Below are 27,675 nucleotides of genomic sequence, written 5' to 3' on the forward strand. Positions count from 1 at the left end.
GGCGCTTTTTAGATCAGTATACTTATACATGCATACGTACTCTTGGTATATCCAATTCACCAAAAGAAACACATCTAGAATTCAAGCAAAATGTCCCTCGCCTCAACAGCCCACGGAACCATCTCCACCTTTTTTTCCAACTTGTTCATCTCCCTCCCCTACCCCAACACCTCCTTCGAGAACCAAACCATCATCGTGACGGGCTCCAACACCGGTCTCGGCTTCGAAGCCAGTCGTCACCTCGTCCGTCTCGGCGTCCACAAATTAATCATGGCAGTACGCAATCTCGAAAAGGGCGAAAAAGCAAAACGCGAAATCCTCACTTCCACAAATCGCCCAGATGACTCTATCGAAGTCTGGAACCTAGACATGGATAGCTACGAGTCCGTCAAGAAGTTCGCTGTGCGGATTTCTACTTCCCTAGACCGGTTGGATGGAGTCCTCGCCAACGCAGGTATCATGACTACTGAATTCCGCATGAGTGAAGATAACGAGAGGACCATTACCGTGAACGTGGTCGCGACGTTCTTGCTCATTTTGCTCCTTCTACCGAAACTGCACGAGTCAGCTGAGAAATACAAGATCAATCCTCGGATCGTGATTGTCAATTCGGCATTACATTACGTGGCGTCTACTAAGGAACTTGATCCGAATGATAATAATAATAACGAGATATTTTCGCGGTTGAATAATCCCAAAACGGCAGATATGAGCAGTCGGTACGCGGTGTCGAAACTACTTGTGCTTTACGCAGTTCGTGAATTGGCCGAGAGGCTCAAGGCCAGGAAGCCATTGGTGGTCATCAATACGCCGAATCCGAGCTTCTGCAAGTCTGGCCTTATGGGTAATGATGTATCATTTGGGGAAAGAACAGCGGAGAAATTACTCGCGCGGTCTACGGAAATGGGTAGTCGAGCGCTGGTTCATGCGTTGAGCTCGGGGGTGGAGAGTCATGGAGAGTATTTGACGAATTGTCATGTTCAGCAGTGAGTACTCAACGACTGAATGTCATTTTTTTTTCACTCTTTACACTGCGAGAATTGCTAATGAATATTAGGCCATCATGCCTGGTGACAGACGCGAAGGGAGTGCAGATACAGAAGAAGTTCTGGAAAGAACTGGTTCAGAAGCTAGAGAAAGTTGCGCCGGGAATTGAGTCGAATATTTGATTTCGATTAGACTGCATTGTAGTCTTTTTTGTATATATTGCGGTTGCGTTGCTGGATATTCGGCCTTTTACTTGTACTGTATGTACAATAATTTCGTATTGGTATCTGTACTCAAGATCTTTCTGTTAGTTTGTACATATATTTATGATCCCTGACGCTTGCCATGAGTAGAAAGATCATAAGACGGCCTCTTTTAAATTGTGAAGAGACTGGATCACCTGCTCAGTCACTCTGAGGCGATGGACCTTTACGTGACAGTGGGGACAAGTGCCGAGCAAGGTCCCTCCTTTACCATCACTGCTAAATATGCAGGGTGCATCAGTTATATAGGCTCATTACAGATATAGTAACAGGATGCGGCATTTATCACTGTATCTCCGGTTAATATCGGCAGATTCAGGCTATATATAGGACCGTTTGAGTACCTGCAACACTAAACGCGAAGTTCGTTATAAATAATCAGAAGAAACACTGATCAAGATAATGCGTTTATTATATTAGTTCCAATATCAAGATGCAATCTCTTCCACTCCGTCCTCTAATCCACCATCTGTGCAATACCAAGCGATGCTTTTTTTCTTTTTGTCAGATGAGCATGTGCGAACAAAACAAGAGAAATAATACATTAGTCGTCAATGACAGTAAGTCTCAAATTGATATATTAAAATTAAAAAAAAGCGGTGATACAAAACTTTCATACAGAGAAGGTAAACGTCAATTCATGGCCATCTCAAATGTAGATGAGAGAGAACTTGGCTACCTACATCTGAACTAGCCACTTTGTAAATGACAGAAGACGCCTGATTAGTAGTAGTGATTTTCCTAATTCTCTTCTTCCACCGGAGCAACGTCATGAAGTTCGTGCTCGGGTTCAGATTCAGTCTGTTCGTGCTCCTTGGCTCCGTGCATGGTCCTGATCGGTGGCGTCCACTTTTTGCTACTCCACGGATGCACATGCTCGATATACATGGTGTCGACCTCTTCTAGAGTCCGACCTTGAGTCTCGCAGAGGAAGAAATAGACCACTATCACAGCCATGAAGTTGCATGCTGCGAATATATATCCGTATCGGAAGTCGATGGAGCCGGTGATAAATGGGGTAAAAAACGAGATTAGGAAGTTCCAAATCCAGTTCGTGAGGGTCGAGATACTGTTGGCAGTAGAACGGTAGCGCGATGGATACAGCTCCGTGCAGACGGCCCAGACGATAGGACCCCAGGTAACTGCATATCCAGTGATGAAGAAGCATGCGAAAACGATCATCGCGGTTCCGGCACCTGGGGTTTGTGGCGGATCTACCCGATTCAAAGAAAAGTGACCGACACTGGCGAAGACCATGAAGCAGATGAACATCCAACCCGCACCAACCATAAGTGACAACCGACGTCCGTAATGCTCGACGACATACAAGCCGTAGAATGTTGTCCCGAAGTTAACACCTCCTAGAATCATTTGCGTGACATAACTGTTGTTGATACCCGTCGCCTGAAAGGATAGGTATCAGTATCCGTGCTCGAAATGTTGTCAAAAAGTAAACATAATCAGCTTACCCGAAAGATTGTGTTTCCGTAATAGAATATGAAGTTTGCACCCGTAAGCTGCTGCAAGGATTGGAGTACCATCCCTAAGATAATCCGGTACAGCATCCGCGGCGCGGTAAACGCATCGTACCAGCGGGTAGTAGCTGCTTCGGCCTCTTCCTCCTGCAATTTGTACTTCATTTCCGTTATCTCCTCGGCGATAACACGGTGATTTTCTGAAATTCCATACAGCTGCGCCATGGTGTGCTTCGCTAGGTCTGGGTGGCCTTTCCGGAAAACATGGCGGGGACTCTCTGGGAGGAACAGAACTCCAAAAGCAAGCACGCCCGACCAGACGAAGCCGATACCCATTGTTATCCGCCAGGACGAAGTGTTGTGGATCGACTCGGTGCCATAGTTGATACAGTAGGCGATGAACATACCAAGCGTGACGAACAATTGGAAGCAACTGGACAGTAACATGGGTTAGCATATCATTGACTAAATAAATACGATCAGTCTCCTACACACCTAACCATAGCACCCCGGATATGCTTGGGGGTGCATTCACTTTGGTATATAGGAACCAAGACCGAAAGAGCACCAACGCCGAGACCGGCCACCAGACGGCCCACAGCGACTTGATACCACTTGTGATCCGTCGTCATTTGGACAATGATACCGACCATGTTGATCAAGGACCAGAAGACCATGGAATATTTCCTCCCAATCTTTTCCGACAGGGGAGCCGCAAATACGGCTCCAATAACGCAACCAATACAGATCTGTTGTTGTTATCAGCGTTTTGCTTGAAATATACACTATGGCTTATAGCTTTTCTGTAAGGAAAGGAAAAAGATAGAGCGTACCAAAGCGACAATAACACCGGTACGGGCATTATTGAAGGTATATGTATCTGTGTTTGGATTATAATGTGCGAAACGGACCTTGAAGTCCTCCATAGTCATGAAACCAGAGATCTGGGCTGTATACGTAAGATTGTAAGCAGGAATACTAGCATGGGATATTATAAAGGAAACCTACCAGTGTGGTATCCAAAGATGAACCCTCCCATGGACACAACAATGACCAAGAGGACGGTTCGCCAGGTGAGAAAGGGAACTTTGGAGTGATCTAGCATGCCCGCTTCTTTCTCCAGGGCCGCCTCCACTCTAGGGGACATGTCCCCGTAGGCGTCTCTGAACTTGGGTTTCACCCTCCCCCATAGGTCACGGACTCTGAAATTGAAATGCATTGATATGTGTGAACGTTGATGATGTCAATTGGATGTTTGGATTGATAGAACGTAAACACAGAAGAGACGAGGGACTGGCAATTTAAGGGTGAACTGAAAAGGTCCAGATCTAGGGCCATGAAAGCATGCCATTTGGTCTGGGGGTCCCGAATAGAGAGACATCTCGAGCCATGGTGCGGATGTGAGCGACGCAACAGCTGCTGGAGGACTCTGTAGGTCATGGGATACTCAGATGACCCGAAAGCCGTCATACCAGAGAGAAGTTTCTCTCGATCATGAGGTTCAAAGGCCGTTACCAAGGCTGGCGCTGTCGCTCCATCCTCGGGGTGGAACCACGATACCGGTGCAGGCGCCATCTAACGGGATATAGACTCTCGTACGGCTTCCTATCGCCAGGACCCCGGAATAAACGCGGAGTCAAGATCTCCACAGCGGAGATTTCGTGGGCATGTGCCCTTATGCTGGAATTGTGCTTAGGTACTTGTCTTCTTGTTAACAGTATAATACAATACTGGTAGTTTCTTTTCAGACGGCTTTGACGACGGCGAAGAAAAGCCGCGTCTCCTGATCGGTGAACAGTGACTGGACCACGAAACGCAACTAGGGCTATGGACTGGCACGTTGCTGTGGACTATATTTCATTTGAGACTTTGGTACCGCGACTGACAAATGCAATATACGTCCCATGCATGGAAGCATCTCCACCATGCATATTCTCCAGTTTGCCGGAAGCTGTCTTCAAGATCGAGAGTAGACATAACTGGGGCCCCAGGAAAAGTAGCATTAGATGACCTTAACAATCTGATTGACGCTACTGTCTCCATTGACGAATTACAGCAGAGTATACGTAGTAACGCCCCGGGCTGTAATCGGGTGGTCATCTTTGACACGGAAAGACGCCGAAAGGCTGCAAAGAGCAAGCTCCCTCTAGATAATTACAACAGTACGAATCGTGCGTATCATGGCTGCTTGCTTGTAGCCGGACAGTCCTAGAACCAGAGGATCTCATGGACTTTCCCTTCCTCTTTTTTCTTCTTTTTTTCTTTTCTTTTTTGGCAACAAACGTGGACAAGCACTATCTCTCCTGTACTGTCCCAGCTATCTTCCCATGCGAGACTGGACGGAGAGCATGATAGATGGCGCAACTCAAGGCGTATCCCGAATAATAAGTAAGCGGGTTTTCGGTGATCTCCTACACCGCAAGATAATAATGACACAGAACTGGTTCTGCAGGGGTCAGGAAATCCTTGCGTTCTCGTTCGCAGAACCCGGTTCGCTGCCCATTTCGTTTCGGGAGCCAGGCCCTGACGCAAAGAAGGGTCATCATCCAGAGGAACTGCAGCTGTAACCCTGGAGCAACGCAACATCATGAGATATCGATAGAAACCAGCGATTTAGCCGTCTGCTCTGAGAGAGGTGAAGTCTAGTCTACGGCAGGACCGCTGGATAAAAACGGACGGATAAAGGCGCCTGCCGACGTGGTTCGGCCAGGGATTAGACCGAATGATAACCACTCGGATCGGCTTTCGGGAGGCAAGTTAGGTTGTTCAGGTAGCGATCAAGAGGTCCGGTTATGATGTCCGTAGAGAGGAAAAAGAGGGCAAGAGTGGCATGATCGTGACAAAGGTACCATCACCTATGCTCAACTACTCCTAGTTCACCAGTACCATAGTTCCTTTTAATTAGTTACAGTTGCATCCTGTCGGTGTTCCCCATTGTAACTTAACTATTCCTCGAATATTGGTACCTACCTACAGAAAAAAAAAAGCCCCCATCAACATCTATACAAACCCGCCTAAACCACCGCCCTCCATGACCATCAGCCACCTTAACGTCACATACTTTGCCAAGAGACGCCAGACTCCGGCAAAAGAAGAAATAAGAAAAAAAAAAAAAAAAAAAGGCGAAGGAAAAAGAAAAGGGAAAACGGCAAAAAGGCATATGCTTCGGCTTCTCGGCCTCCCGAGTCGGGATCGTATAACGTGGTTCTAGACTGCGCCTCCGACGTTGTCATGTCAGGTACTAACTGTTCTTCTCTTGTCATGATGGGGGCAGTCTGTTGTTTACACCATCATGGCCGCGTTAAGGACCATCTATCGAAGGAAACTCTAAGCGGGTGTTTCCTTCATGACTTCTTTGTCTAGAACAGAGAAGCTGAAACGAGGAGTACTTGGGCTTTTTACATACTGAAACCGTAAGGCATAGACTGGGAATCATAACACACGTTACGCCCGGGTCGGATCATTATAAATATGTCTGAGGTTTCATAAAGCAATTAGACAAGCCTCGAGTAGAGGCTCGTTTTTTTTATCTTAATAATAATCCTTAGGCCATCTTCCAGTATCTATTAACTGAAGACAATGAAGCGGATGGCCATCTCTCCCATGGTATAGTAACGACCCCCAGGGAACCATGAAAGAACCACGTAGGAATCTTGTAGGTAATCGTCTCTACAGAAGGAAATCTAGATCGCCTTCTTGCCCTTCTCGCGCTCAGCCTTGCGCAGAGCACGCTTGCGGATCGACTCGTGCATGCCCTTGTTGAATCCAAGGACGGTCTTGGTCATAGTACCCGTGATACAAGTCAGGAAGTAGGCCATCAGACCGTGGCTCCAGTAAGGAGAAGAGCTGTAAGCGTAATCCGGGGAACCGCCGTTGTTTCCGATCTTGCCCAGCGTCGCCTTAACGAAACTGCGGGGGTCGGGGATAGTGGCGCTTGCTCTTCGGATCTTGGACATAGCCGAAGTGATCAGGTAGGCCTGGACCAGCTCAACCGTAATACCATGGGGCTCAAGCTCCGCACCCAGCGCAGAGGACCAGTGCTGCAGGAAAGCCTTGCTGCCGGAGTAGGTGGCCAGAAGAGGCGTAGGGAGAAGACCACCAAAAGAACCCATGGTGAGGATCAGACCACGCTTCCTCTGGATCATGCCCGGGGCAACCAGTTGCGTGACACGCAGTGTTCCCAAGCAGTTGATCGTGACAATATCCGTAAGCTCATCCTCAGGTGTAAGGGCAAAAGGCGTGGGGATGTTGTGGCTCTTGCCAACGTTATTGATCAGGACAGCGATATCGAGCTCATCGACCAAAGCCTTGAGCTTCTCATAATCGGCATCATCGTTGCGCGCGAAGTCCATAGACAGGAGCTTCGTCTGTACACCGGGATTCTTGGTGGAGATGTCATTGGCGAGAGAGGTCAACTTGGACGCAGTGCGGGAAACGAGGACAATATTGTAGCCAGCACGAGCGAGCTGCAGGGAAAATTCCTTGCCAATTCCATCGGAGGCACCAGTGACGAGGGCCCAACTACCTTTAGGACCGAACTTGCGGAGCTGCACGACCCGATTATCAGCACATCTGACCTCACAAAATAACACATAAACACGCCAGGAATACTAACCGACTTCCCAGGAAGGACAAACAAGCTGAGAAGAACGCGAATAAACGTGTAGATCCTTGACGCAGCGAAGAATCCACCCGTGGCCAGCAGAAAGTATGCGCCTAGAGTCTGCCATCCCGGAGCTACCTCGAGATGCAGCTTGGATAAACATTCCGTATGCTTGGACAAGAACTCCATTGTGCCGCTGTTGTCTCCTTCTGATGGAGGGGAATCCGAAGCGAAGAACAAAGGAGACAGAAAGCGGAAGAGTGGGAAATTTCAAGGCAGATTTCCCTATCGGAGCTATCGAGCTGCAAAACGCAAGGAGCAACTTGGGTGGGAGCGCCGGAGCTTTCTCGACTTCCGTTGGGGCCGCCAAGAAATGCAACAACATGTCTTTTCTAGACAGGCAATCTAGTCTATCTAACCAGCTTCTAGTACCATAGTCCATTGCTTTTCCTCCTGGTTCATAGGCATTAGTTCCTGAGAATACCACGCAGCAATGGAGTCTCTGCTCGCATACCTCCCTCCTCACGCTGGGTTTCTGCCCAAATGGCTTTTCCTGGTATATCACCGTCATCCAATGCTATACTTTTCAATGCAAACCAACTAACTAGGTCCTTTCCCCTATTACAGGTCTCTATCATATCTACCGCTAACAGCGTCTCCTCCTACGTCGACCCTGACTATGCGCGTCAACTCTACGCCGGCTCACCCTCTACGGGCAACGTTTCGCCCGTGAATCCTCTCTCCGGGCGCACGTTTGGCACTTGGACCCTCCTCTCCTCCGTCGTGCGGATGTATGCTGCTTACTACGTGAACTCCCCAATCGCGTATGACTTGGCGCTATGGACATACGGCATCGCGCTCTTCCACTTCATCAGTGAATGGTTGGTCTATGGGAGTGCGCAGCCCAAGGGACGCTTCGTCGGCCCGTTGATCGTGGCTTCGTCGACAGTGGCCTGGATGTTTACGCAGAGGTCGTGGTATCTGGCTCTGTAAACCTGCGGAATTGATTATATTGAAACGGAGCCGATACGAGGCGGTCAATCGAAGGATATATGTACAGCAATAGTATTGTGGATATAATTAAGGCGAGATAACGATACCCATGTACAGTATCTAGCGTATATTTTATGCCATGCACCGAGCGCTCCTTCAGAGGTATAAAAACAAAGCCTTCCCAACAGAGCAGTTGATCCCTAGAGTTTCTTTCTGTACAACTCTCCTCCGCAATTGCGCAGTCTCGCTACCGCTTGTTCGGGGGTGATGTCGCGTTGGGGCTCGGCCATCATTTCATATCTAACAGCTGGTCAGCAGAGTTACCACGAGCATTGCTGAATGAGGAATACGCACCCAACCAGAAACTTCCGGACGGTCGCACTGCGGAGCAGTGGAGGGTAAAAGTGAAGGTGTAGATACGAAGACTCGATCTCCTCTTCCGTGCCCTCCAGTGGCGCTTGGTGAATACCCATGCTGTAAGGGAAATGCGTCTCAAAGAGGTTGTCATAACGCCGCGTAATCTCAGCGATAGCTTCAGCCAGGTGTCCCTTCTCGTTAGTGTCCAAGTCCACGAGCGCGCGCTTGTGCTTCTTGCTGATAATCATCGTCTCGAACGGCCAGGTTGCCCACCATGGGCACAACACCAGGAAGGAGTCGTTCTCAAACACTACACGCTCTTTCTTTTCGCTCTCCAAAGCGGCGTAATCCTGTAGTAGATGCTTCCCACCTCTCTCACGACGGTATTTCTTCAGCTGCTCAAGCTCTAGTGCTGGCTCCTCGGGCAGACTGCTGGTGGTCCAGACTTGTCCGTGAGGGTGCGGGTTCGAGCAACCCATAGCAGCACCCTTATTCTCAAAGATCTGCATATATCGGTACTGTTGCTTTGGCCTGCTAATGAGTGTTGTCGGAGCATCCGGAGAGGCCACGGAGGCGAGAGGGGACTTGGGGGACAAATGCGCTCTGTAGATTTCGGTCCACGCATTGATGACGGGTAGAATTTCGACCGGAGAGAGATCAGCCAACGTCAGGTTGTGGGCAGCTGAGAAAGTCAGGACGTAGCATTTGCCCGTTACGGGCTCTGCCTTCAAGAATAGCGATTCCGGGCCTTTTTCCTATATTAGTTTCTCACCAAAGAAGAGTTTCCTCGCAAGGAATTTGTATGGAGGAAGATACGAAGCACATACTGCCATCCTCACTGTTCGGTTCGTACGGTGCCTGCTCCTCCTTCACCGCACTGTAGTCGTTCACGAAGACAAATGTGCTTTCATATTTGGGGTTGGTATCGCCCTGCGCACGCTTGTTTCCCGGGCAGAGATAACACGAGGGGTCGTAGCTGGGGAGGGTTGTCTTGGAGGGGCTCTCCTGCTGTCCTCTGCGCAGTGATCTTGTCTCAGTATTTTATGCTCTCATTTGGATGGACGTATTTTCCGGCTCACAAGGTACTTACTGCCAAGGTCGCTTCGTGCGATGCGGGGACACGAGGATATAGGAACCCCGCAGAGGATTGTATCTGCGGTGAGAGATATCGTCCAGAACGTTTTCTACCATACTGCGGGTGGGCGGTGGGATGGAGGGGTTCCGGTCGGGAAGATAAGTATATTGTTATCAGGTGGGAGAGAGATGGCCAAGAATGAATGTGTCTTTGCTGAAAGTCCGACGAGGGAAAAAGATGATATTCTTCTCCCTGCAACTGAAAAAGAAAGACAACGATAACTCCACAGTCGATCAGGTCCGCAACGAAGTCTCTCGACTGTCACCTCGAACGGCCGATGCTACTGTACTTCGTAATACCCCGTGGGCCGACACGGGGTTAGTTCGGTCGGTCTGACTGCGGGGAGTTGATGGCTCCGGATACGAAGTACAGAATTTGTTTCGGTGATCCAAATGGGCTAGACAGATCGTTTTTTGTGGTTACCAGGTGTACTTCGACTTCATACGAAGCATGATCATGAATGATCCATCATTATCATGCTACTGTACAATCCCACCGGAGTTCTGCTGTATCTAGTTGGAGTGGGACCTGCACTCGTCTAAGTATCTGCCCACTGAGACTCCTAGGCCTTTAAATAACCAGATGACATGAGAAGTCGGGCTCAGGTGCTTAGTGTACCATCATTGCTAATGCCTCATTTATGACTAAGTACTCTGTTCAGACACAGATACGTATCGCCCATGAAATATCTCATACATTGTTATCCATCCACTTTCTCAACTCGAGTCTCCTCAACACCGTCGGTTTTCTCCAGTGTCTCCAATGTCTCTTCACTGTCACCAAAGAGGACAGCAATATCCTCGAGAGACTTTTGCCGTGTCTGCTGATATATCAGTACCAATCGCAAAGAGACGAGACATGATTCATCCAGGACATACCTCCGGAAAAAATAACCACATGCAAACGAAGATCACCGAAGTGACACAAATGAAGACAAGATAATATTTCCATCCTATTTGTTCGAAAGCAGTAGGCGCCGACTGCAGGAATAAGATGGTCGCAATGAACAAGCCAGATATAGACACCGACAGACCCTTTGCCCGGACTGGAGTCGGGAAGATTTCCGATGCGTAAACGTAAGAGGTCGCATCCGTCGAGATGGAGAAACTAACGATGTCAGAAGAATGAAACATCTAGTTGGTAGACAATCCTTACCAGCCAATATGCAAGAAGAGAAAGAAAACAGCTGCGGATGCCACTTCTTTCTGGCCCGTACGTTGGAAGATAGACAACGTGATGCATTCGCCCACCAGGGCGATAACGCACCCAGCAAATCCGAACACTACGCTCTAGTCAGAAGGATCATCTTACAAGATATGAGTTCTACTTACTGAGCATCCGGACCCTTCCTACACGATCTACAAGAAGGGCGTTGATCGCATTTCCAAACGCACCGACCGTGATCCAAGCAGCCTGCATCACAATCTGTAGAACATTGTCGAAGCCGAGGTTGCCATAAAGCAACGGTCCGTAGTCTTGATTTTCGTCAGCAATAGTCGAGACTGAAGTCCTGGAAAAAGACTTACTGTTGATCACCAGCGTAGCAGTGCCTTGAGCGCCGAACATGGTAAGAAAACCAATCACGCAACGTTTTCTCAGACTAGGACGCCTGAAGAGCTCGATAAAGCTCACGGCGTCATGTTTTTCATGAATAAGTTGGGCACGAAGCAACTGGAATTCATTCCGAAAAGCCTCTTCATCGGCATTCTCATCGTCCACCTGGGTCAAACAGAAGGACCGGTACGCTTCTTCGGTACGGTCTCGTGCAAGGACTGTAGAGCTCTCAGCTGGCTATCCACAAAACTGAACACAGACCATCCGGGGCTATCACTTACGCCATCGAGGAGACTCCGGCAGATACATAATTCCACAACTTAATATCAGCGGGGCGACACACTGGAGCGCCAATGGAATCCTCCACTGAGCACCAGAAGCACTGACAAAATAGAATCCGAGACCAATCCAGCTAGATATAGAGTATCCCGTACATATGCAGGCACCATGTGTGCCAACAAGCAGACCACGAATCTTCGCGGGGGATATTTCACTCTGGTACAGCGGTATCAAGACAACCAGAGCTCCTGTTACAGATTAGTTTTCCTGCTAAGTTCGTGGTCTAGTAATGCTCATACCAATTCCCACTCCTGTTATGAAACGCATCGCGATATACTCAGCAATATCCACGCTCCCAGCCTGCAAAGCACCCCCAATGACAGATATCACCGCGCCGATGAAAATCGCCTTCCGGCGGCCCAACCAATCGGCCGTCGCGATACATGACAGAGCCCCGAATAGCCCCCCTGCTTGGAAAAGGCCGTTGATAGCGCCCTCCACGTTGGACGCATCCTGTCGTTTATCCAAAGCAAAATAACTAACAAAGGAAGGCTGCGCCAGGGTCGTCGAGATGATACTCGCGGCATAACCGTACGTGAAACTACCCAATGCCACAAACAGGATAAGCTGGAGAAGTCAGTTTCAGAACGTCAATCCAATGTAGATATCACGTTAGGTACTGTACACGCACCATGGAACGAAACGCGGAAGAGGACCGCATGTTGACGAACTATGCTCGCTGCTTGTGTCAACGGCCTGTCCTCACAATCAGAGCATTCCTCTCCAGCTTTGGGCAATAGCCTGTTTAATAGAGAGGCAGGGCTCGTGCCCCCGACGCGGGGACCCCAGATACCCCACAAAACATCGAGCGTGTTTGAAGCGTTGATCACTATAGACTATAGAGACTAGTGTTTGCGGGATCCCCAGATTTACTACTCCGGCTGCGGAGAAGCATCTGCTATTTGGATGCGGTATTGAATTGCGAAAGCAATTGGCTAGATCATTTAGTCTACTCTAGAGAATAATAACTGAACGAAACTCCGGTGGAAATTCCGGTGGAATCAACGTGATATCGAAAAGAGGGGTTAGACGTTGAGACTTTCCACCGGAGGGTATAGCCAGTTATATATTCCCCGGGCGTAGAGTAGTCCTCGCTCATTGAAGATCTATATTATCCAGGAACTTGCTAAGCACTGGTAGTGAAACTCTAACCACGAAAGCCTATTCTTCACATGGAAAGTTGTCCGCAGTTTACAGTAACTCCTCCATGATACGAATAAGCGTAGTGCGGGGGATTTCCGGGGATACAGGCGGGAAGGGTAGAATATATTCCCCCTGATGGTCAATAGAAGATAGATGAGGCCCTCGAAAATGCCCTGCACCCACCTTTTTCTAGCTTTAGAAAGTCAGATAATGTGGTATTCTAAAATCTGCAGTGTGGAAGCACCGTAAGATGAGGTTTTGCGAGATCCAAGCTCACCCTGCATATCTGGAAAACTGCAATCTTCAATATGGAGTTAGAATGATCCAAGGTAGCTTATTAGACGGCGATACTCGTATCTAACTGTCTAACAGGCCAACCAGATTACGGCATTTCAGCGGCAAAGAGCCATACACGTGACTATTCCACATCTGGAATAGACCGAACAAAGTCCGGGGTTCTTATCGGTGGCGAGCTTATCGCCGTCGATACTCATCCTCAACTATTTAGGTACTGTATTGCTGTACAAGTATTGACTATTACTCTGTACATCACCAGATCATACATATGGAATTTTGAGTTATGCAATAGTACGTTTTCTCCTGAACCTTGCTCTAAGGTTTCCTTCGACACACCGTCACTGACCGACGGGTTCATCTGAAGAAATGGCGGTACAGAGCGGATACGCGGCTTCTCCATTGAACCTCTACTCGCTCCCCAACGAGGTATTACTTATCCCAATATGATGCCATTCATCGTTGTGCCATGAATAAATGATGACCGTCGACTCGATTTCAGGTTCTCGTCAGCATCCTCACGCCGTTTCCCACCCGGAGCCTGCTTCCACTCACGGTCGTCTCGCACCGATTCCACGCCCTCATACTCCGCATATTGCACTATCGCTTGCTCATCGCAACCTCCCTGAAAGATTATAAATTGATGTTAGAATGTTTTCATCCGAGCTCCAAGCTCACTGAACCCCACGTATTCTGCAAATACCTCGGCACCGATGGATTGAGCGATAAACACGAAGGCGTGGGCTCACTCTACGAGAACTGCGAGACGGCCGAGCAGTTGGCCCGACTCGGATCTTTATATTCACGATTCCGCCCCGAGCCACCCATGGAGGATGACACCGGACGTACTTTCTTGGTCCCACCAACCGGTAGGGTGCTCGAGCTCGCCGGTGCGATTGAGAGCTTGAGCGCTGACAATACCGGTGAAGACTCGCCCGCGGAGCCTCCGCAACTGATCAAACGCGCAGTGCACCTCGAAGAATTCGAAGACTTTTCGCAGCTCTGCACCGTGGTTAATTTAGTCAAGGTCGTTCCCAACAGCAGCATGCTACTCAGTGCAGTGACCATTGAGGATGGAACTGTGCGTGTATGGAGGGATTGGCTGAAGGATCAGTCCAATCACAAAGACAAATTAGGTATATCTTCCAACGACCCCAACAATACTAGAATCTTGTGGGCAGACACGAATGAAAATGTTGGCCTTAAATTAAGGGTGAGAGAGAAGAGGTGGAACCGCTTTTTACCCGTTCTGGTCCACAAAGATGAAGAGCTCGCTGTGAGCTACGAGCTTGAAATTGAAGGTATGCCTGGAATCATATTCTCCGATCATTAGTTAGGTACTAATAAGCATGATCTAGAATTATATATAAGGACGACCCGTCTCTTGATGACTCTGGAAGAAAGTCTTCAGGAGGAGCAAAACTGCTCCAAGGCCATAGTCTTCGGGTCATATCGAGTATAAGGTCTCGGAGACTCCGGACCTAGTGGGTTTCTGACGGAGTTCTCAAACGCCTTTGTCTCAATCAGCTCCACCCAAGGGGATGCATAGCCCTATCTTGCTGGAGAATCCAAACGCCAGGCAGCTTTACCCTGCGGAGATAATGCATTTAGAGGTTAGAATATTCTGGATTAGATTTTTGAACTATATATAACAGATATGTTGGACCTCGGTTGATATTACCGCTCACTTTCCAGTTCGAGTTATGGCATTCCTCGCGATCCGTGAAGTTCTGGTTCTTGTGTAACCATGCCTCGTCTTGCCAAGCCAATAACAGGGGTAGGATAGACGCGCCGAGGCAGTGCAACAGAATTCACATGGCTTCTAAATTAAGAGATCGATCCTCTATCTGACATTTCTATTGCTGGATCCCGTAGAGATATAGATACATCGGGTCTCATTTGTCCTGCAAGGTATTATGAGCATATCACTCTTGCCAATATCCGTTGGCAGACGATGATTGGGATGCTATGAGATGGCCCCCTTTCCCACCCTCATGTCAAGGAGCGGCCGGATTCTAACAATACCCTTTGAACATGGACTGATGGTCAAGGCTGCTATCCCAGTGAGTCCAGTATAAAAGAGGCGAAACTGTCCCGATCTCGTGCATAATCTGAGGCGTGAAAGACGGATAGGCCGAAAGCCAACCCGTGAAACTAAAGCTCAACGCACGATCTGCAGAAACTAATGGGACAAAGAAAGCCGGTGACTGGGGTGGTCCAATCATTTCAGAAATAGGACTGGCCTTTGTATCACAGCAGCTACTTTAAGTTGCGGCCCCCAAAATAACCACCGCACATGACTACGGGGGGTTCAAGGTGAACTCGGGAGGTATTACTCTGTACTCCTATTTGACATGATCGACATCCATAGTAGTGACTTTATCTTGTCTCTATCGAAATAAGAAGAGATCATGTCTCATCGTCTATACTGTTTCGAGTCCCTACTCTATTCGGATTCTACCGGTCATCGCCGTTGAAGCGTCCAGTCTGCGGGGTGGACTTTTGTCATCACGAGCCTCGGGACTATTCTGCAGGACAAGCGTGTGCCTCGTATCTCATCTAAGAATCTAGCAGTATTGATTCTTTTGTTCTGGTTCTTCTTTTATGTCTATACTTTCGGTGGACTATGAATTTCGACGCGACAGGTCTTCCACAGCCGCGCCAACGCCCAGCACGGCTTTATCATAAGAAGTCCCGAAATGGGTGCCTTAGATGTAAAGCGCGTCGGGTCAAGGTAAGAAATCCGTACCATGCGAGAAGTTAAAAAACACCTACCTGGCCGCTGCGCCGCTCAGAAGTTTGCGTCGACCATGGTGGCATATCAAGCCGAGGAACTACTGCTGATATTTTACTCCAGTGTGACGAGAGACGACCCTCCTGCGGTAGCTGTGCGCGGCACATGGTATCTTGCATTTACCAAAAGCCAAATCTCCCGTCAAAGCCGTCACCAAATCGGAAGAGCAATGGAAGCTCGATAAGCCCTCCGTCAATGTCCACTCCATATGGAGACAATTCGACCGGCTCTCCAGCAAGCAGGAGCGAGGCCGTGTCTGAAGAGTTTCTGCTGGGCCTTAATGATGGTGATGAAATCCCAGAGTCGAAATCAAGACGACTCCTGGAGCTCCAATTACTTCAAAACTACTTGACAAAGCTCTCGCAGCCTTTCCCGCAGACGCCAGAAGCAGACGGAAGTGCAGTGTGGCCTTTTCTCGAGGTTCCGCAGATGGCTTTGCAGCATGATAATCTCCTGTACGCCATGTTCTCTATATCTGCTACGCATTTGCTGAGAACTCAGCCAAACAATGCGAAGCTACTTGCGGCCCGTCAGACATATCTAGGACTGGCATTGCGCAAACAACGTGAAGCAGTTTCGCAACTAAGTGGTCAGAATGCCGATGCGGTCTGCTTCGCTTCCACTCTGATCCTCATTGATGCTTTCGCGACACTCGAGGGACGGGATATCACGCCTTATCTTCCACCGATGGAATGGTTACATATGGGTAGGGGAGCTGCAACCGTCTTCACCGTTGCCATGAAGAGCGGGCTGGATAGCGAAATGTCGAAGATCATGTCATTGATCGATGCACCTCCAGTTTCACTTTTAGACAATGAAAACACCATGTTTGCAGAGAAGTACTGGAAAGACTTCAGAAATCTACTCCGTGACGACATCGGTGGTGGATACGAAGACCTCTCCGACATGGAGACTCTCCAGGCGTATCAAAGAACTCTCAGCTTCGTCGGATCCGTGCACCAGGCCGTCATCGACGGAGAACCGATTCACCCTCTATGTCGACGATTAATGGCCTTCTCTCCGCTTATTCCGAGAAAATTTATCGATTTTGTCGAGGAACGGAGACCACGCGCGCTTGTTATACTTGCTCATTATTTTGCTCTTGCTTCGAAAGTACGATCAGCCTGGTGGATGGGGAAGACGCCTGAGCGGGAAATCCGTGCAATAATGATGGTACTGCCACCAGCGTGGCAGGAGCATATGCACTGGCCGCTGGCAATGACAGGTTTAATACCTGGTTGAAATTGAACCAGTCCTGCTAGTCATGGCTAACGGTTAACTATGACTGTGTACTGTACCATATCTACGTGAATGTTTCAGAGCGGGCTTGAGACATCTAGTGGTTCTATATAGCATCATCGAAAGAGTTTATTCTTTTTCTTTAATTCGTATCTACCATGTTATCGACCTACTGGTATCGCTCTGGCATACGACTCTATGTTAGAAGGAGGTCTCCGTCCGGAAAGCAGACGCGAAACCGAGAACGCAGCCAGCTTTCTATAAATTAGGGTGTCTTCTTATAAGACTGAGTTCTTTGCTCCTTTCAGTCTTTCGAACGGAATACTAGCTTCAAATGGAGAGAAGGAGAAGGAAATATCAATAAATGAGTTCATCCATTTAACAACACTCATGACGTTTGTGGGTCTCATGACTTTCCAAAAGGAAATCCAACTTGCGAACGCAGAATGATACATTAGAAAGTCGACATTGTAGCATGAATTCTCCGCCTCACGGCTCCCCCGACCAAATATCATCTGCCACCTCGCGAATGAGACGCATCTTGCGAACCATATCTTCATATCCCATATTTCTGACCTCAACAGTGCTCGAGAATCCACACTGCGGACTAATCCCAATCTGTTTCAACGCCTCTTCCGTGCTCGTTCCATTACCTTCAGCAATACTCTCAGCTGCCTCAAACACACGACGCTTCAATTCGCATTTATCTTCCAGCTCTGGGTATTTGCTCGTTACTACTCCTAGGATGACATTCTTGGTTCGAGGAAGATATTTCAAAGGTGAGAATCCACCTGTACGAGTCTGGTCGTCGTATTCGAGATAGTATGTATCTACGTCCAGTTCTTGAAAGAGCGTCTGGGCGATCCGTTCGTATCCACCTTTGCGCGATGAGTGACGGAAGTTGCCGCGACAGAGATGAATCCCGACGTGAAGGTCGCCAGGACGGGGGGAAAGGACGTCGTTATATAACTTGATGTAGCTGTGGAATAGCTCGTTCGGGGTACGGGTGTTGGCTTTATCGGTTTCCCAATCTTGCAGTGTATCCTCGGCGCAGAAGACTACACAGTGTTAGCATACAAGTTTCCGAAAAGGAGTATAAATGAGAAGGCAAGTCATCAGGTCCAATAGATAGATTCATGTTCCCGAAGGTTAACATACACGTAAGATTAGGATCATCGAACTGTACGTTCCGCAACCCAGCTTCATACAGCAGATCCAACTCCGTCCTATACGCAGCGGCCAGATCACGGAAATACTCCTGATCATCACGATACACGTCCTTGGGGTATGCATAGCCTTCGCGGAACTGCAGATGATACCAATTAGGTGACGGCAGGGTAATTTTAATACCTCCCCACAGGTCCCGAGGAACAACTTGCTGGAGGTACCGCAATTCCTTGACATAGTCGCTTTTTCCAGAATGACGAAGCTTATCCTGACACACTAGGAGAGTGCCAGGCCTGAGCTTGCCGCCTTTGACAAATCCAGCCACGAATGAGCGAAACATAGCTGGATCCGGATCAGTCACGTCCTGCATGCCTTCGAAGTTCTGGAACAATGTGCCCCAGAAGACATTTCGCCTGTAGTAGAGTTGAGATATGTTAGACAATGCCTCTTGTTTTTTTCAGAGAGCTAACATCTCTCAGATCATTATATGTCTGTTCCCTCCTACCGAAACTCTCCATCTCCTATACCTCGAAGCCCACAGTCCAGCTGCAACTTGACGATATCATCGATCGCCCGGTCCTCCACAGCCGTCAGCTGCGCCGGATCTAATTTGCTCTTATTATCAGGGTGCAGGCTTTCCGGACGCAGCAGCGAGCCCATATGCTCTGCTCGGAATGGCGGACTTCTATGTAATCTTTCTGTCATGATATCGATTGTAGTGTTGAATGTTGGGGAGTTGAAAGAGGTCAATTATTTCGAACCCCGCCTCGCCTTTTTCTCTATGCTTTACGATCGTTTAGTATACTTACTTACCATATAGAGTATAGTCCTCTACTAGTGTACGTATATTGAGGGGGTTTCCCCGCCGAAGCCGAATTGAATTTTCTCTTCTTGATGTCGCTGGTTTTATGGACGGTCCATAAGGTCAGTCTCTGGTCGCTTCGGCCACGCACGGTGTATTATTAGCAGTGAACCCACTATTATAGGAAGCGGGTAAGGCTTCCAGGGTTACTACTCGGACCTGGCTAATCAGTTAAGCTAATAACTAACTAGCTCCTAGGAGACCCGTTCCGCTGGATGTCTTCTGAAGGCTATATACCTAGTAATAAGCCGAAATAAAAGATGATAGAATCCTAAAGGTTATTTATTCTAATAATACAGTATAGCGAGATATAATTTAATTGGAAGCTTAAAAGAAGAAATATTAAACCAACACCTTTGAACCGTGCTATATATAAATATTTTCATGTCGTTTCCAACTTCAGTCAATAAACTACCTAAAAGAACGAACCAATGGATGGAAACGAAACGTCTTTGGAAGTAAATGTTTCCGTTTCTCACCAGTGCATACTGGTGACCATGCTGTTGCATAAGTTCTAGTCGCTAGGGAAGTGAACATAACCGATAGCCGGCACAATCTCGAGTTCATTCTCCGACGGCCACATTTCTTTCCGTTTCTGTCTCTTGATTAAGTCTCGCTGGTAAACTCGCATGAGGAACAAAAAGTGGGTCCATATTCTCGTAAGTACGCGTCTCTAGTCTACAGGGCTGGTAATCTCACAAGATATGAACTCAAGACCCTTTTAATCCTCCTTGCTTTTGTTAAATATCGCGCGCAAATTTGATGATGAGGAAAGTCTTGTTTTCCTCAGTCAAGCCGTCTTGTACTACGCCCCGATTATCCTGTCCATTGGTCCAGTACAATCAGCTTCGGTCTGCATTATCTTCCACTGCGTCGCGCTCAATGACATACAAACATGAGTCTGTCCCCCAACTCTTATACGTCCCCATCGAGGGCGTTGAAAGACTGGAAAATTACCGGACAGGGGGTTATCACCCTGTTGAAATTGGGGATAATTTTTGCGGTCGATATCGAGTAGTCCACAAGCTCGGTTACGGATCGTACTCGACGACGTGGCTAGCCCGTGATGAACAGTTAAAGAAATATGTGGCAGTTAAAGTCTGCACTGCAGACTCAGATCCACATGAAATCAACACTTTATCCGCTCTGACAAGAAGCCAATCTTCCTCCGCCAGAAGCGTAGGTGAGACTATGATCCCTTCGGTTTTAGATACGTTCAACGTTCAAGGCCCGAATGGTAGCCACTCATGCTATGTGACTGTTCCAGCGAGAACTAGTCTCTCTGGTGCCAAAGATGGGTCGTGGAAACGCCTCTTCCAACTTGATGTCGCGAGGGCGTTGGCTGCGCAACTTACGATTGCTGTCGAATATATACATGCTCGTGGAGTTGCTCATGGAGACCTTCATCTCGGAAATATCCTTCTCCAATTGCCATCGGACTTTGACCAGCTCTCAATCGAAAGACTATACGAGAAGTATGGAGCACCAGAGATGGAACCGGTGACTCATTTAGATGGCAAGCCTCTTCCGCCGGGTGTCCCGTCCCATGGCATCTCACCAGTATGGCTTGGGGAAGCCAGTGAGAAAATCGCCCTTTCGGAAGCTAGGATCCTCCTCACAGATTTTGGTGAAGCATTTTCGCCTTCAGAAAAGCCAAAGTATGGATCTCATGCCCCTCTTGGGATCCGTCCCCCGGAGGTACGATTTGAACCAACAAAGCCTCTGTCGTTTTCATCAGATATCTGGATGCTCGCTTGTACTATCTGGGCTATTATTGCTCAGAGGCCGTTATTTGAAAGCTTTCTTGCGACAGAGGATGATATGACTTGTGAGCATGTCGACGCTCTCGGTATTTTACCACTCGAGTGGTGGCAGAAGTGGGAGCTGCGACGAGAGAGATTCACGGAAGATGGTACTCCAATAAACCATAACCCTTATCGATCGTGGGCGGATCGTTTTGAGGACAGTATACAGCAACCACGCCGAGAAAGTGGATTGTCACCTTTTGACCCAGTGGAAAGAGATGCCATCTTTGCCCTGTTACGATCCATGCTGTCATTTCGGCCTGAAGACCGACCCACGGCCCAGAAAGTTCTTGAGTCTGAATGGATGGTGAAATGGGCTCTGCCCGAATATGAGAGGATTGGAAAATCCCTTTAGATACTTAGAATGGCGACGAGCCGAAGTGAAAGACGATGAAACCCCAGAGATTATCAATTCCGATGACGCGGTATGGCAAGCCGTAACCCAGCTGGAAGCCTGAGGAAGAGATGAAAACTACCTACTTACCCTCGGCAGCTGGCATGGGTGAAACGACTCAATCACGACCAGATCGTTAGGTGACGAGTGCGGATGAACTATCTATTCAGAGTTGGAGTGCCTTTTTTGCGGGGAAGGAGATTCCGTACTAAAAACAAGAATTTAACACAACGTAGGAGAAGCCGCTTTTACTCAATAATAGTGTAAGTACAGTACAGTACCACAGCTAGAGTCTTTTGTGCTGGTAAATGCGAAGTTGCAGCGACGGATAAGTAGTGCTTATCGTTCTCTATCTTAGATTCCACGACATCAAGAAAAGCAGTTAAATGTGGCTTTCTGTGCTATCTACTGCAGGCAGGAGAATGCTTAATAAAAATCAAGCATAAATTCTATAGAATGAATGAACATTCTGCACACGCACCTGATCACTTATCCCACGGCCGGCTGGCTATCACGAGCAGAAAGCGGCATTAGTCTAGAGCGAAATGGAATCTGAAGCTCTGTGGCATTGGCCCAAGCAAATAATAATTCTAGTGAGTTATATGAGCCGCTGAACCACTATTTCTACCTAGGTATCTACTTCGCAAGGTCACTCCTAAAACAGTTAGATAAAAGTGATTCCCAGGATCTTATTAGTTCAGAAGTGTCGCCAATTTTCCCAATGGATCTACGTCCGCGCATCGTCAAATTTTAATCGTGAGAAGTTCAGCAATATGATTCGAATAAAGATGTGGGATCTAATAACTGTACGCGAAAGTCACCCCCGTGACCTACTTATCTGAGGGATCTTGGGGTTACGCCAATCAACCGATATCTCCAGTGATCCCTTTGGATATCAATTGTTCCTCCAACGAAGAATATGATATCGTTTGCCAGAGGAAACGGCTTTTACTACCGCATTAAATCTATTGGATGATCTAATTTTCGGTTTTAGTATTTGAAACTGAATTCCAGTGAATTAGTTGAAAAAATTGGATTTCTAGGATAGAGCAACACTGTCGACGGAGTATATACTATACTTTCTTCAAGCGAATACTGTCAGAAAAGATGCAGCTGGATACTAACCAAGACACATTTCGCTGACTACTGCTCCGGCTCATCTTCACCTGGCCTGGGGATACTCAAAGGACGAGACAGGCCAACACGATCAATTGTTCTGGTATATTCAACTCCGCCATTCACGCGGTCCTCCTGAACGACCAGGTCCTTGCGGTTGGAGTCAACCAGGAGGCGAATAAGATCGGGTCTCATGTAGTGACCGCCCTGAGAAAAAGAATATGGGGTTAGTTTCTGCATATATAGAGATTTCGAGATAAGGAATGGTCAGAAAAGGGCTCTTACAAAGTCTGCTAGTGCTTTAGTAAGGTGACATTCATCAAGGTCGATCTAGATATTTGCTCTTGTGTCAGTTCTCATATATCCCTCATTTCCGCCTTCTTGGTGGATGAAAACATGAAAGGGGCATTACATCAACGTAAAGAAGACCCTGGAAATCAACGTCCGGATGAGGCACGAGATTCCGACCGTCTGGGGAATAGATTCTGCCGTGTCCATTATATATACTCGGGTCTTCGAGCTCCTTGCCAGGGGGTGTGTTCAGCTTGATTCCCTCGGCGGTGATAGTCTGCCAGGGAGCAAGAGTATAGGTGCCTGTTTCGATGGCATAGGCGGGTGTCACGAGCTACGCAGCTGTTTAGTTCTTCCGAGTCCAAGAGATGGGCAAACGACAACAAGATCGAGGTTAAATACTCACGTCACAGTTTGCCTCGGCGACGTTAGTGTATGGATCCGGGTATTGCAGAGTCTGCTTTCCAGGTAACAATGGCCAGGCTGCCACATGCACTTGTTCGCCAAGGCTCGCAGCATAGGACTTCATGAAGGGGTTCATGTTTTCCCAGCAGTTCAGGTGGCCTATACGTCCAATCTCCGTCTCGACAACGCTCTTCGTGGTGTCGCCGGTTCCATCGCCAAAGATTAATCGCTCGACATGTGTCGCACGAATCTTTCTGCGATAGTTGATGATATCTCCCGAAGGCGAAATCATCACCTGGGACATGTAAAGACTAGCCAGGTCCAGCTCAGAGTAACCCAAGGATACAAAGATCTTGTTTGCCCGAGCAGCTTCGCGGATACGGCGCATCTCATCGGAGTCGGAAGGGAGGGAATTCTCGCGGTATTTCTTCAGCAGAGGGAGCGATTCCTGATAGTTAACCCTCCACATCCAGTACGGATAGCCCGGAATCCCTGTGCAAATGTAATTAGCAATTAGCCAAATACAACAATATAACATTCGCGAAGGGATGTTCGAACTGGACATTCGTACAGAGTTCAGGGAAAGCGATGAGCTTGCAGCCATTCTGCCCAGCCTCGTTGATCCAGTGAATCGTACGAGCAACAGCTTCCTGAAGATCAAACCACCCGGGCTCCGCATTGACTGCGGCGGCCTTGTATTTCTTCAATACTGGAGCCATTGTGGTGGTGTTTATAATCTATAACAGAAGATTTCAGGGAAATAGGTAAACACAATTGAATTTCTGTGTTGATATCGATACCATTCACCAAGTCTTCAGGAACAGAAATCCATCCTCTATATATACTTTTTTTTCGTTCCTTCTACATCTCCTCGGTTTTCCATTTCAAACCCCATCAGATAGTGTCGTCCAACTTGATTCGAGATTCTGTGTTTCACTCGGTCTTTGCTTTTAGTTACATTTGCTTCAGAGCCCGATGTACACTGGAATTACACTCTGAGGCGACGTAGAAGAATTACTAACGCCATCTAACTACTAGATTGATTGACCCGGTAATTTCCGCGAAGTCTGAGCGTGAGTTCTTGCTCAGCATAGACTAATGCTGCCATGTGTTCTGGTGCAAATCCCGTCTCTTGACAAAGTTATAGATAACACAGAGGGCGAATCGATCGGATTAGTCACTATCATGTTCCTGTGTTAACTTGGTTATCAGCTATCAACAACAACAACCACTTATCTATGATTACTCCACATCTGTCGTTCCCTTCCAGTTTTTGCCGTGATCATCCCAGATGTTCAACACGGAATATATAGGGGAATTATTAATCAATGTAATTGAATTACTAGTTAGCCATCAATGTATTTTCACTCCGCATACGATTTGGAAGAACAAGCTCTCCAAAATCAACGTACTGCGCGGGAAATGGCCAGGCTCATCTTAGTACAAGTACAGTGGTACGTGCGTGCGGAGAAGCTGGATTTCCATGTGGAGCACCGGGATCTCCTTCAGAAGCAAGGACGTTAACTATACGAACAACCCCTCCTTTCATTGCAATGATCCGCCTTGTACAGAAAGTTTATTTCGGTTTAGAATTGATCAAACTGCCCATGATCTGCTAATGTTTCGACCGAATCCAGCTCTAGGCAAGAAATACAATGTCAATCCCTGGAATTAGCTTCAAGGCGTAAATAGTTAAATGTACTCCGTATTTACCACTACACAATATGTCGGAAGACCTCCCGTCGGAGTTCTCTCCGCGCCTTTCTAGCTCCACCCGCAGAGACAAATAGCTTGTGATAGTTGCTGGAGAACTCAAGCTCAGAGAGCTTCGCTCCCAGATAATACGATTAGTGCGCACACGACTGTACATAGTGTAATGGTAATGAAAGGCTCGATATCTAGTGACGGACTCGGTCATCCAGCATGACAGACAGGATATTTGCCATGTACTCTGGCCAATGAGAATCTATACAATTCTGCTCAAAGCCTCAAGGCCTCTCGATAAGCTTTCCAGTATCTCAGACGGTAGCTTCAGATGGTAGCTCGAACAGGGCTTGATGACACCAATTCCCGGGTACGCTCCGTTGACCGGGCTCCCGTCAGAGATCTTCGTCTATCACTAAGCTAGCAGCTTATCTCTATACACTGGTTCGATAATTCGATATTATTATTTCGGCGGATCTGTTAAAATCAACTATCTTTCAATAAAGGAGGATGTTGGGGAGGGGATCCTTACTCCTAGCGAGTCTTGTAGAGATATCCTATACCCTCCACATATAAGTTATCCTGTGGCACAGCGGGAATTCTTAAAATTGCTGGACCAACTGTAACTAGATCGATCACACAGTGGTCGGTTCGAGCCTCAAACGTATATCAATGACGTCTGGCGCTTTATATCACATAGCTCGATCTAAATCGCGGGCTAGTGTATCTTAGATGCCCTTACATTCCTAGGAACACCCCCTGTGGCTGAGGCCTTCGATCTACACTAGTATGATACATTGATCTGGCATTAGGATTAAGTTTTAGCAAACATAAACACATAACATTGCGTGTCCATCCAAGTCATTTTCGGCATCAAGTCATATAGGCGTGTGGTTGAACAGGAAAGAAACGCTCTCGCCATTGTGCGTTCTCCGGATGGCCTCGGCAATTGTTGCGCTGACATCGACAACGCGGAGCTTGGGACACCTTTCTTCTTTGTCACCAAGTGGAACCGTGTTCGTGACAACAATTTGGCTCAGACAGCTGTGGTTGAGTGTTTCAATCGCGTTGCCAGACAAGATACCGTGGGTGACAATAGCCATTACCTCTGTAGCGCCCTTGCCCTTCACGGCCGCTGCAGCTTTGGCCAATGTGCCGCACGTATCCGCCATATCATCTACGAGGATTGCAACTTTGTCTTCCACGTCTCCAACGAGTACCATGCGTCCCACCTCGTTGGGACGGGGTCTCTCCTTGTGAATCAGGGCGAAGGGGCGATCTAGACGATTCGCGATGGAAGTAGCCCTGCAGCTTCTTAGTCCATAATTCATTCCAACTACGCATATTTAACCTACCTCTTAGCACCACCTGCATCCGGGCTGACAATCACACATTTGTTCACTGGAAGGTTTTCGCGTATCCATCTGACAACATCGGGTTCTGCGAAGAGATTGTCGACAGGAATGTTGAAGAACCCTTGAATCTGAGATGCGTGTAGATCCATTGTGATGACATGATTCGCGCCGGCGGTCTGTATCATATTCGCAATCAATCTGGCGGAGATCGGGGCACGAGACCGATCCTTCTTATCCTGGCGAGCTTCATTATCTCAGTATATCATCCATAATGAATGAGCGATCAGATGGACTACACGGAATCGAGGGATAAAGGGTTTCAATTATCGTCCTTTCGACCGGTATCCACTGAGCGCAATACTAACCATATGCTATCAGAAGTTAGCTTTCGTTCTCGAAGGCGACTTCGGATATTATGCAGAAGATCGATCAAGTATTACATACGAAAATTAGGGATCACAGCAGTGATGCGCCTAGCTGAAGCGGTTCGACAGGCGTGCACCATTATGAGCAGTTCCATCAGAGCATCGTTGATGTCACCCGGAGCCGTGGACTGGATGATGTAGACTGAGAACACGAATTATCAGCAAAAATATGCCATTCTTCTTCCGATCAGCTACGCAACATACCATCCTCGTCTCTGACAGACTCTCCGATAGTGACGCTTGTCTCATTGTTCGAGTAGTTCAGACACAGGGTCTTTGCGATCTCGATCCCGAGCCTGGCAGCTCACGCAATCAGCTCCAGTTAAATGGCATCTCTCGTCGGATCTAAGTATCGGGCACACACACCGGTCAGCCACGAGGTGGGCAAGAGCCGGATGGCTATTGCCCGTCAGGAGCTTGATCTCATTCGCCATGTCGCCCATGAGTGTCAGCTATTTTGGAGTGAGGATAAGAAAAAAGATGCTTCTTATCAGTATCTACTTAGTGACGCAAAGCTTCAACGCGGGGTTGTGCCAATGGATGAACGGTTGCACGGCTAGCGCGGACGAAAGTACCATAGCTCCAATGTGGCGTTCGGGATAGAGAACCTTAACTGGAAAAAAAAATGTGTCCTTCATTTTTATACACTGCGGTGTAGCACGTGATCTCATTGTCTTAATACGGCGTTTGCTATTCTCGCTATCTGAACAAGATGTTTGAAAGGATAGCGGGCAATTTTGTGATCCTATACAATCAGAGGACTCCCCTAGTTTGCTCCGATCCTTTAATTATTAACATCCATCATGACTCCCAAAAACTGGATAATGGCTTTCTGCCAGTTGACCAAGAAGGAGAACTCCTAGTTGGTCTCCGTGGATCGTTAACACGGGATACTAAACCATATTGCTGACCTATTCCTTTCACATCCACTGATATATGATCAGAACTCTCTCTGTATTGTCGATCAGATCACGT

General features: G+C 47.8%; 12 protein-coding genes across 12 annotated transcripts; 5 read left to right on the plus strand and 7 right to left on the minus strand.

Moving 5' to 3' along the window:
* Positions 1 to 65: 65 nt before the first annotated feature.
* Positions 66 to 1,344, plus strand: C8Q69DRAFT_439337 (putative short-chain dehydrogenase). The gene is made up of 2 exons (XM_028628602.1): positions 66 to 986; positions 1,058 to 1,344. The coding sequence occupies exons 1-2, from the start codon at positions 91 to 93 to the stop codon at positions 1,167 to 1,169; spliced, it is 1,008 nt and encodes a 335-aa protein (XP_028481133.1). The 5' UTR covers positions 66 to 90; the 3' UTR covers positions 1,170 to 1,344.
* A 623-nt stretch (positions 1,345 to 1,967) lies between these two features.
* Positions 1,968 to 4,248, minus strand: C8Q69DRAFT_186340 (putative MFS monosaccharide transporter). Its single transcript, XM_028625928.1, has 5 exons — positions 3,734 to 4,248; positions 3,559 to 3,674; positions 3,221 to 3,474; positions 2,720 to 3,158; positions 1,968 to 2,654 (listed from the first exon to the last, which is right to left on the minus strand). Exons 1-5 carry the CDS (start codon positions 3,942 to 3,944, stop codon positions 1,992 to 1,994), a joined length of 1,683 nt encoding a protein of 560 aa, XP_028481134.1. The 5' UTR covers positions 3,945 to 4,248; the 3' UTR covers positions 1,968 to 1,991.
* A 1,898-nt stretch (positions 4,249 to 6,146) lies between these two features.
* On the minus strand, positions 6,147 to 7,694 carry C8Q69DRAFT_186312 (ketoreductase). The gene is made up of 2 exons (XM_028625927.1): positions 7,341 to 7,694; positions 6,147 to 7,272 (listed from the first exon to the last, which is right to left on the minus strand). Exons 1-2 carry the CDS (start codon positions 7,515 to 7,517, stop codon positions 6,409 to 6,411), a joined length of 1,041 nt encoding a protein of 346 aa, XP_028481135.1. The 5' UTR covers positions 7,518 to 7,694; the 3' UTR covers positions 6,147 to 6,408.
* A 127-nt stretch (positions 7,695 to 7,821) lies between these two features.
* C8Q69DRAFT_448533 (putative ergosterol biosynthesis protein Erg28) lies at positions 7,822 to 8,321 on the plus strand (the record flags this gene model as incomplete). The annotated part of the gene is made up of 2 exons (XM_028629296.1): positions 7,822 to 7,884; positions 7,956 to 8,321. The coding sequence occupies 2 exons, from the start codon at positions 7,822 to 7,824 to the stop codon at positions 8,319 to 8,321; spliced, it is 429 nt and encodes a 142-aa protein (XP_028481136.1).
* A 100-nt stretch (positions 8,322 to 8,421) lies between these two features.
* Positions 8,422 to 10,191, minus strand: C8Q69DRAFT_186633 (galactose-1-phosphate uridylyltransferase). Its single transcript, XM_028625930.1, has 4 exons — positions 9,769 to 10,191; positions 9,506 to 9,693; positions 8,676 to 9,426; positions 8,422 to 8,621 (listed from the first exon to the last, which is right to left on the minus strand). Exons 1-4 carry the CDS (start codon positions 9,867 to 9,869, stop codon positions 8,522 to 8,524), a joined length of 1,140 nt encoding a protein of 379 aa, XP_028481137.1. The 5' UTR covers positions 9,870 to 10,191; the 3' UTR covers positions 8,422 to 8,521.
* C8Q69DRAFT_186539 (general substrate transporter) lies at positions 10,192 to 12,589 on the minus strand. Its single transcript, XM_028625929.1, has 8 exons — positions 12,338 to 12,589; positions 11,946 to 12,273; positions 11,649 to 11,894; positions 11,340 to 11,585; positions 11,145 to 11,288; positions 10,969 to 11,095; positions 10,692 to 10,920; positions 10,192 to 10,633 (listed from the first exon to the last, which is right to left on the minus strand). The coding sequence occupies exons 1-8, from the start codon at positions 12,365 to 12,367 to the stop codon at positions 10,514 to 10,516; spliced, it is 1,470 nt and encodes a 489-aa protein (XP_028481138.1). The 5' UTR covers positions 12,368 to 12,589; the 3' UTR covers positions 10,192 to 10,513.
* A 749-nt stretch (positions 12,590 to 13,338) lies between these two features.
* Positions 13,339 to 14,992, plus strand: C8Q69DRAFT_482767 (hypothetical protein). The gene is made up of 4 exons (XM_028631678.1): positions 13,339 to 13,572; positions 13,646 to 14,012; positions 14,073 to 14,444; positions 14,502 to 14,992. The coding sequence occupies exons 1-4, from the start codon at positions 13,513 to 13,515 to the stop codon at positions 14,603 to 14,605; spliced, it is 903 nt and encodes a 300-aa protein (XP_028481139.1). The 5' UTR covers positions 13,339 to 13,512; the 3' UTR covers positions 14,606 to 14,992.
* A 512-nt stretch (positions 14,993 to 15,504) lies between these two features.
* C8Q69DRAFT_482777 (hypothetical protein) lies at positions 15,505 to 17,547 on the plus strand. Its single transcript, XM_028631679.1, has 2 exons — positions 15,505 to 15,877; positions 16,001 to 17,547. The coding sequence occupies exons 1-2, from the start codon at positions 15,770 to 15,772 to the stop codon at positions 17,177 to 17,179; spliced, it is 1,287 nt and encodes a 428-aa protein (XP_028481140.1). The 5' UTR covers positions 15,505 to 15,769; the 3' UTR covers positions 17,180 to 17,547.
* Positions 17,548 to 19,268, minus strand: C8Q69DRAFT_482780 (hypothetical protein). Its single transcript, XM_028631680.1, has 4 exons — positions 19,164 to 19,268; positions 18,849 to 19,088; positions 18,335 to 18,756; positions 17,548 to 18,234 (listed from the first exon to the last, which is right to left on the minus strand). The coding sequence occupies exons 2-4, from the start codon at positions 19,046 to 19,048 to the stop codon at positions 17,666 to 17,668; spliced, it is 1,191 nt and encodes a 396-aa protein (XP_028481141.1). The 5' UTR covers positions 19,049 to 19,088; positions 19,164 to 19,268; the 3' UTR covers positions 17,548 to 17,665.
* Positions 19,269 to 19,970: 702 nt separating this feature from the next.
* Positions 19,971 to 21,365, plus strand: C8Q69DRAFT_409628 (kinase-like domain-containing protein; the record flags this gene model as incomplete). Its single annotated transcript, XM_028628254.1, has 1 exon — positions 19,971 to 21,365. The coding sequence occupies one exon, from the start codon at positions 19,971 to 19,973 to the stop codon at positions 21,363 to 21,365; it is 1,395 nt and encodes a 464-aa protein (XP_028481142.1).
* Positions 21,366 to 22,503: 1,138 nt separating this feature from the next.
* Positions 22,504 to 24,001, minus strand: C8Q69DRAFT_502122 (putative cyanide hydratase/nitrilase). Its single transcript, XM_028632382.1, has 5 exons — positions 23,788 to 24,001; positions 23,218 to 23,708; positions 22,933 to 23,145; positions 22,806 to 22,850; positions 22,504 to 22,727 (listed from the first exon to the last, which is right to left on the minus strand). The coding sequence occupies exons 1-5, from the start codon at positions 23,933 to 23,935 to the stop codon at positions 22,548 to 22,550; spliced, it is 1,077 nt and encodes a 358-aa protein (XP_028481143.1). The 5' UTR covers positions 23,936 to 24,001; the 3' UTR covers positions 22,504 to 22,547.
* A 1,600-nt stretch (positions 24,002 to 25,601) lies between these two features.
* C8Q69DRAFT_482788 (ribose-phosphate pyrophosphokinase 3) lies at positions 25,602 to 27,384 on the minus strand. Its single transcript, XM_028631681.1, has 6 exons — positions 27,067 to 27,384; positions 26,905 to 26,996; positions 26,720 to 26,842; positions 26,641 to 26,646; positions 26,276 to 26,519; positions 25,602 to 26,225 (listed from the first exon to the last, which is right to left on the minus strand). The coding sequence occupies exons 1-6, from the start codon at positions 27,141 to 27,143 to the stop codon at positions 25,799 to 25,801; spliced, it is 969 nt and encodes a 322-aa protein (XP_028481144.1). The 5' UTR covers positions 27,144 to 27,384; the 3' UTR covers positions 25,602 to 25,798.
* Between the last annotated feature and the right edge of the window lie 291 nt (positions 27,385 to 27,675).

Source organism: Paecilomyces variotii, assembly GCF_004022145.1.
Source record: "Paecilomyces variotii strain CBS 101075 chromosome Unknown C8Q69scaffold_20, whole genome shotgun sequence".
NCBI classification, from domain to species: domain Eukaryota; kingdom Fungi; phylum Ascomycota; class Eurotiomycetes; order Eurotiales; family Thermoascaceae; genus Paecilomyces; species Paecilomyces variotii.

Excerpts from the sequence above, each read along its gene's own strand:
- C8Q69DRAFT_439337 (XM_028628602.1), top strand. The coding sequence starts at position 91 with ATGTCCCTCGCCTCAACAGCCCACGGAACCATCTCCACCTTTTTTTCC. Across the intron at positions 987-1,057 it reads ACGAATTGTCATGTTCAGCA|GCCATCATGCCTGGTGACAG; the intron begins GTGAGTACTCAA and ends AATGAATATTAG.
- C8Q69DRAFT_186340 (XM_028625928.1), bottom strand. The coding sequence starts at position 3,944 with ATGCATTTCAATTTCAGAGTCCGTGACCTATGGGGGAGGGTGAAACCC. Across the intron at positions 3,675-3,733 it reads CATCTTTGGATACCACACTG|CCCAGATCTCTGGTTTCATG; the intron begins GTAGGTTTCCTT and ends TTACGTATACAG. Across the intron at positions 3,475-3,558 it reads CCGGTGTTATTGTCGCTTTG|ATCTGTATTGGTTGCGTTAT; the intron begins GTACGCTCTATC and ends TAACAACAACAG.
- C8Q69DRAFT_186312 (XM_028625927.1), bottom strand. The coding sequence starts at position 7,517 with ATGGAGTTCTTGTCCAAGCATACGGAATGTTTATCCAAGCTGCATCTC. Across the intron at positions 7,273-7,340 it reads TTGTCCTTCCTGGGAAGTCG|CTCCGCAAGTTCGGTCCTAA; the intron begins GTTAGTATTCCT and ends CGGGTCGTGCAG.
- C8Q69DRAFT_186633 (XM_028625930.1), bottom strand. The coding sequence starts at position 9,869 with ATGGTAGAAAACGTTCTGGACGATATCTCTCACCGCAGATACAATCCT. Across the intron at positions 9,427-9,505 it reads ACCGAACAGTGAGGATGGCA|GCCCGGAATCGCTATTCTTG; the intron begins GTATGTGCTTCG and ends TATAGGAAAAAG. Across the intron at positions 8,622-8,675 it reads GTCCGGAAGTTTCTGGTTGG|ATATGAAATGATGGCCGAGC; the intron begins GTGCGTATTCCT and ends ACCAGCTGTTAG.
- C8Q69DRAFT_186539 (XM_028625929.1), bottom strand. The coding sequence starts at position 12,367 with ATGCGGTCCTCTTCCGCGTTTCGTTCCATG. Across the intron at positions 11,895-11,945 it reads CATAACAGGAGTGGGAATTG|GAGCTCTGGTTGTCTTGATA; the intron begins GTATGAGCATTA and ends AATCTGTAACAG. Across the intron at positions 11,096-11,144 it reads AGGAAGGGTCCGGATGCTCA|TGTTCGGATTTGCTGGGTGC; the intron begins GTAAGTAGAACT and ends ACTAGAGCGTAG.
- C8Q69DRAFT_482767 (XM_028631678.1), top strand. The coding sequence starts at position 13,513 with ATGGCGGTACAGAGCGGATACGCGGCTTCTCCATTGAACCTCTACTCG. Across the intron at positions 14,013-14,072 it reads TTTCTTGGTCCCACCAACCG|ACTCGCCCGCGGAGCCTCCG; the intron begins GTAGGGTGCTCG and ends ATACCGGTGAAG. Across the intron at positions 14,445-14,501 it reads CTACGAGCTTGAAATTGAAG|AATTATATATAAGGACGACC; the intron begins GTATGCCTGGAA and ends AGCATGATCTAG.
- C8Q69DRAFT_482777 (XM_028631679.1), top strand. The coding sequence starts at position 15,770 with ATGAATTTCGACGCGACAGGTCTTCCACAGCCGCGCCAACGCCCAGCA. Across the intron at positions 15,878-16,000 it reads GTAAAGCGCGTCGGGTCAAG|TGTGACGAGAGACGACCCTC; the intron begins GTAAGAAATCCG and ends ATTTTACTCCAG.
- C8Q69DRAFT_482780 (XM_028631680.1), bottom strand. The coding sequence starts at position 19,048 with ATGACAGAAAGATTACATAGAAGTCCGCCATTCCGAGCAGAGCATATG. Across the intron at positions 18,757-18,848 it reads ATAGGAGATGGAGAGTTTCG|GCGAAATGTCTTCTGGGGCA; the intron begins GTAGGAGGGAAC and ends ACTCTACTACAG. Across the intron at positions 18,235-18,334 it reads CGATGATCCTAATCTTACGT|TCTTCTGCGCCGAGGATACA; the intron begins GTATGTTAACCT and ends AACACTGTGTAG.
- C8Q69DRAFT_502122 (XM_028632382.1), bottom strand. The coding sequence starts at position 23,935 with ATGGCTCCAGTATTGAAGAAATACAAGGCCGCCGCAGTCAATGCGGAG. Across the intron at positions 23,146-23,217 it reads TCGCCGAGGCAAACTGTGAC|CTCGTGACACCCGCCTATGC; the intron begins GTGAGTATTTAA and ends ACAGCTGCGTAG. Across the intron at positions 22,728-22,805 it reads CTAAAGCACTAGCAGACTTT|GGCGGTCACTACATGAGACC; the intron begins GTAAGAGCCCTT and ends TCTTTTTCTCAG.
- C8Q69DRAFT_482788 (XM_028631681.1), bottom strand. The coding sequence starts at position 27,143 with ATGGGCGACATGGCGAATGAGATCAAGCTCCTGACGGGCAATAGCCAT. Across the intron at positions 26,997-27,066 it reads GCCCACCTCGTGGCTGACCG|GCTCGGGATCGAGATCGCAA; the intron begins GTGTGTGTGCCC and ends GTGAGCTGCCAG. Across the intron at positions 26,843-26,904 it reads GTCTGTCAGAGACGAGGATG|TCTACATCATCCAGTCCACG; the intron begins GTATGTTGCGTA and ends TCGTGTTCTCAG.